The sequence below is a fragment of the Ipomoea triloba genome, chromosome 16, assembly GCF_003576645.1.
Source record: "Ipomoea triloba cultivar NCNSP0323 chromosome 16, ASM357664v1".
Classification (NCBI taxonomy): domain Eukaryota; kingdom Viridiplantae; phylum Streptophyta; class Magnoliopsida; order Solanales; family Convolvulaceae; genus Ipomoea; species Ipomoea triloba.
Window position 1 is genome coordinate 6279034 of NC_044931.1, and position 4940 is coordinate 6283973.

Consider the following 4940-nt stretch of genomic DNA (forward strand, 5'->3'; position numbering starts at 1 on the left):
AGATTGACCATCGGGTTTATTCCCGAGTCAGGACAGAAAGAGTGACTACTCGATAGAAATGCCCCTATGAATAAGGGAAGTTACTAGCCTTCTTTCTTAGGCCAAGGAAGGAAAGCACAGTAGAACTAGCGTAGCGGGACATGACAGCGGTTGGGGAGAGGGAAAAGCTATCAATCCAATGAACAGAAAAAGCGGCTTGGCCGAAGGGTCAGGAAGAGAGAACGACTATACTTTCTGAGTTAGAACATTAGGAACCTTACACCCATATGAAAGAAAGCAGCCAAAAAAGTAGAGAAGATCAGAGACGGGTTTAGCGAGAAAAGTCTTTAGCTCACACCTATCTTTGATGAAAGAAGCCAAAAAGCAAGAAATTTAAAGTGTGATTAAAGCCAGAGAGATGACTTCTGTTGAACTCTTCCTGTACATGAAGGGAATGAATCGCATATGTTGGTTGAGAATTGCTCGGGAATTCATTGATAATGACTTTGCCAGGTTCTAGGGAGGCTACTCTTATTTTTTGTCGATCGAGCCGCTCTCCCTCATTCCACTCGTCCAGCCCTCTTCACGAACTTGTACAATCGATGCCACAAAGATAGCAAACTCTATTATCAAAGAAATAAGGAAACGGGCGACAATTTGGCACCAGATATCCGGAGGTGTGGAAAGAGCAGCTGTGAGAAGCGGAAAAACCATCAAAAAACGACGATTGTTCGTGGAGGTTTCTACAGAAAGACCCCTTGGTTCTGACAAACGGATCACAATTACAGGTACCTGGGAGCATACCGATGGAATGAACGAAATACGAACAGTTAACATAATATGGTCATAGATCTTAGGTTGTAGCTTGATCATGAGCGAATTTGTTGATGTTGCACCCATGAAGTATGGAAAGTGCCAAACATTGGGAACTACCCGGGGAGGAGTTAGGAACAGGAACAAGAAGAAGCGAGAACCACTTAAATGGAGGAATCGATTGTATTTCGTCCTTTGTTCCCCATAGAAACTGGGGATCAAAAAGCACCAAATTTGATGACTTATTAAGGGAAAGACGAAGTAAGAGCATGCTATTGGAGACGTTGCAACATATGTCGGGAAGGCCTCCGTTGATTGTGTACGAACAAAATACGAATCCAAAGGCAGGGTAAGAAGGGGTTTAGCTAATGGAGATATTAACTCTTCCGGGAACCAGTAACACGTAAACCATGTAAAACCAAGACCAATCAATATCCGAACGGAACGGATTCGAACTTCTCCTAGAATAGTTTCCGATGCGAAATTAAATTCATAGGATATATATGAGTAATTCAAAGGATAAATCTAAATATTTGATAGGATTCGATTCATTTTAGTAATGAACAAAACAAATAGGATTGATTATGTATCACAATTGTCAGAAATAAACAAAAAAGAATTTTATGGGGCTTCCCTGTCGAGAATAAAAAGTTTTTCTCTTAGAGAGGCGGTTTCCTCGCTTAGAAAAGCGTTCCTTCTCTCAAGAGATTCCCATTGAGTGGATAACTCTCGGCGATGCTGCATATCCAATCGGGCTTGGTGCTTTTGTTTTAAAAAGCCCTGGAAATGCTCTGCCTGGGTCGTTTTTACTTCCCAATAGAATGGGGATTCTTGCCCCTCGTTACATAAGCTTTGCAAGACCTGGCATAGAGCGGGGTGATTGAATTCTAAGGGTTCAAGGTGTACCCTCAGTATGGAATCCAGGTCTTGTGGATCAATGAAGAATTGGGGATCCTCCCGACCATAAAAAATGAGTTGATAGAGAGAGGAAATCTGGTCACGAGTTGTAAAACAAAACTCAGTTTCCAGGAAATTTCGCACCATGACCTCGTACTCCCTGGGTGAGAGTCCCTGGGTTTGTAGGCGCTGTCGTACGAATTCCACCCATTCTGGATCCTGATCCGGCTGATTCATATAGTGGTCTAGTAGGGCAAGTTCCGACGGGAGAATACCCAATATGGAATGAGGTAAACCCCCATAAAAGAAGGTAGAATATATTCTACACACAAACCCGATCAATAAATAAAGACACACTAACCTTCTCAGAAGAGAAAGAGCCCGCTGTAACTTGGGCCTTGTTAGATAGTAGCAAAAGACTCTCACTTCGAAATCCGAAGGGAGATAGAACCTAACAAGGATATAGAAAGTAAAGAGGAAAAGGCATGACCAGAAGAATTGTGTAAAATAAGTGAATTTATCCAGTTGAGGCATGATATGATTGACAACAAATGATTCCCTCCAGACAGAAAGAGAGTCCTTACTGTACGAGTAGTTCAGAATTCTAGTGAGTTTTTGTTGGTTGTTGACCAACGGAAAGCATGGGAGAAAGATGCACAAAGGAAACTGGAAAGAACTCATTTCTCAGGAGCAATATCAACTACCTAGACCGACCTGCTAAAAGAATTCCATAAACACCTAGCGAAGATACTGTACTGAATGACTTGATCGATCGTACTAGATAGATAGTCTCAGATAGACAACCTTTTATACGCAATTCCTCGATACCAATCTCGCACTTGACACGCAAAGCAATAAACAGCAGTCTATCTTCACAGAGAAAGAGAGAAAGATGAAAGCACTGTACCAAACTACAGGGGAAACCAAACCTTTCTAGTGAAGTCTTACTATTAGGCGCTGTGTAAGAGCTCTATGCCATCTATGGAATAGCGGCCAGTGCTGCTTGATTGACTGCTTGAAAGTTGAAAACCCAAGTCTTGGAAGGCAGGATATTGGGATCAGACTGATCATCATCAGATAAGAACTCAAAGGAACTAGTGGAAGTACTGTTCCCTGCACTCCCAGAAAGAGTGTGAATCATACGCCGGATGTAATTAGATAGATATCATCAAGATTCTATAGTCTAGTGGAGTAGCCTCTGTGCCACATATACTGGGCGATTGAGTTCGTTCGGGACACGTGGGCCAAGAAGCTCTAGGCAATTCTCACGATCACGGTCGATCATGGTTCAACTCCATGTCGTGAAAGTGAAACCAATCATTTCTTTCATTAACATCAACGAATCACTATCTTTCTTTCATCTTGATCGACTCAATTAAGGAAAGGCGTCGAGAGCGAAAGCTCTGATGTGAGGCTGTTAACCTCAGTCTGAGGAGTGCGAGAGTTGTGACTTTAGCACTTTCAGATCCACAGTGGGCATCTTAGGTGGTCTGGGAGTCACATCCCATTCATATCTAAGTCTCCTACGTAATCTGTAGGGATACATATTATTTTGGTTTTAACACGATCAGCGCCACCCATCAGCAGGGCAAGACCCTGCGGTCAAGGCGAGTTGTCAGGAGGAGATCATTTTGTTATTGTGTGAAAATGAAACGTGTAATGTTTCCTTCTCGCACAATGACTCAATCCCAACTGACATGGAGACGGGGAACGACTATTGAACAGACCCTTTTCTTTTTGACTCGTTTCTTTCTCTTTCTCATTACGACGCTTATCACCTCAACTGCCATTCCTCAGGGATTCCAATTGAAATATGAACTGAGGACGGAAATTTGTAGTATTTCTGTTCTCCAATCTGACCAATAAAGGACAATGATCAGACTGATGCTTAGGGAGGTGAGACACAGAGGCACTCTCAAACATTTCTCTCCAAGCCAGATTGCAAAGAACCCGGTCAAGTCTAGCAGCACTCAGAGTGTTACCCCCTACTCCAAGTGAATTTAGAGCCATAATACCCCATGTCAATCAAACCATGATCAAAAATCCATTCAACAAAACCAGCACTACGTCTATTAGAGATTCGGCTGTTTGAACTGACTTCCGTAGAAGAGGTGACAGAGTGAAAGTCTCTTACAGCAAGCCAGGGATCAGAAAGATCAATACTATTGCTAGCCAAATCCTGCCACAGAAAATTACGAAGACTTGCATTGGGACTACCATACACAACCGAAAGTAACCAGGGTTCAGTGCCACATTCAAGGAAGGCTCAAAGCCAGGCTTTAGGAAAGATTTACGTATCACTATGAATATTCATACGCACCTGCAGCGGAGCAGTTTAGTAAGTGTCTGGCAAAGAGCGAAGAGCTAAAGCGAGAAGATATGTCTTAACCTGCTCTTTTTCACGAATACCTTTCTAGTGGACTTGGATAGAATGCCTATAAGGAAGAAGTCCTAACTCGCAATCGATCTTGTCGGTCTCGGAATATCCCATGGTATTGAATCCGTTCCGGCTTGAGGGCTAGGATAGCCGCATTATCTATTATTCGAAGTTTGGCAGGCCGCATTGATCGAATAGATGACTAAGGCTAAGAACTGATATAGATAGTCATATTGGCCTCTCGCACAGCCAGACTTTGAGTTTGCTGATCCTCCTCCACTACTTTGAATACCTAAAACTGATTCAAGAACAGCTGCTCACTCGGTCGTTGGGAAATGGGTAAGCGATAGGAATAGTTTCGACCGACCTTGGAAGACAGCTTGATGAGAGCCAGGTGGGAATCGGTACACTTAGAGTACGGCGGTATGCGAGGAGCAAGACAGTATGCAATCAATAAAGACGAACGAGCAAGCTCACTCATAGTACGGTAAATTAGCACAAAGAGCATCAGCCAGTTCTTTCAGCATTAGTAAAGTAAGCTGGAAAAAGGAAGGACAGCAAGCCAGGAAAAAGAAATTGATAGAGGCCAGATATGCCATAGCTGTTGAATATCTAGCTTACAAACAAAAAACCTATATGAAAGCAGCCTTGATTGCCAACAGATTTGATTGCCGCGGATAAGAGATAAGTGAATTTTCTTTTCCTTCCCTCCGCATCAGAATAGGTATCCAAGTCTGCGTTAACCGACAAGGGAATGTATTTTTTTCATCCATGAAAGACTAAACAGAGGCGGGCGAGCTTGCCGGTGTGATACACCTACCCATCACGATGAGTTCTCGTTCGAAAGATCGAAAATTGGAAAAGAGTGTATGTA

At 42.9% G+C, this 4940-nt stretch overlaps 1 protein-coding gene across 1 annotated transcript; it reads right to left on the reverse strand.

Annotated features, from left to right (window-relative positions):
• Positions 1-342: 342 nt before the first annotated feature.
• LOC116007930 (uncharacterized tatC-like protein ymf16) lies at positions 343-4547 on the reverse strand. The gene is made up of 5 exons (XM_031248588.1): positions 4434-4547; positions 3721-3868; positions 3550-3674; positions 2051-2140; positions 343-1317 (listed from the first exon to the last, which is right to left on the reverse strand). Exons 1-5 carry the CDS (start codon positions 4545-4547, stop codon positions 511-513), a joined length of 1284 nt encoding a protein of 427 aa, XP_031104448.1. The 3' UTR covers positions 343-510.
• Positions 4548-4940: the final 393 nt, after the last annotated feature.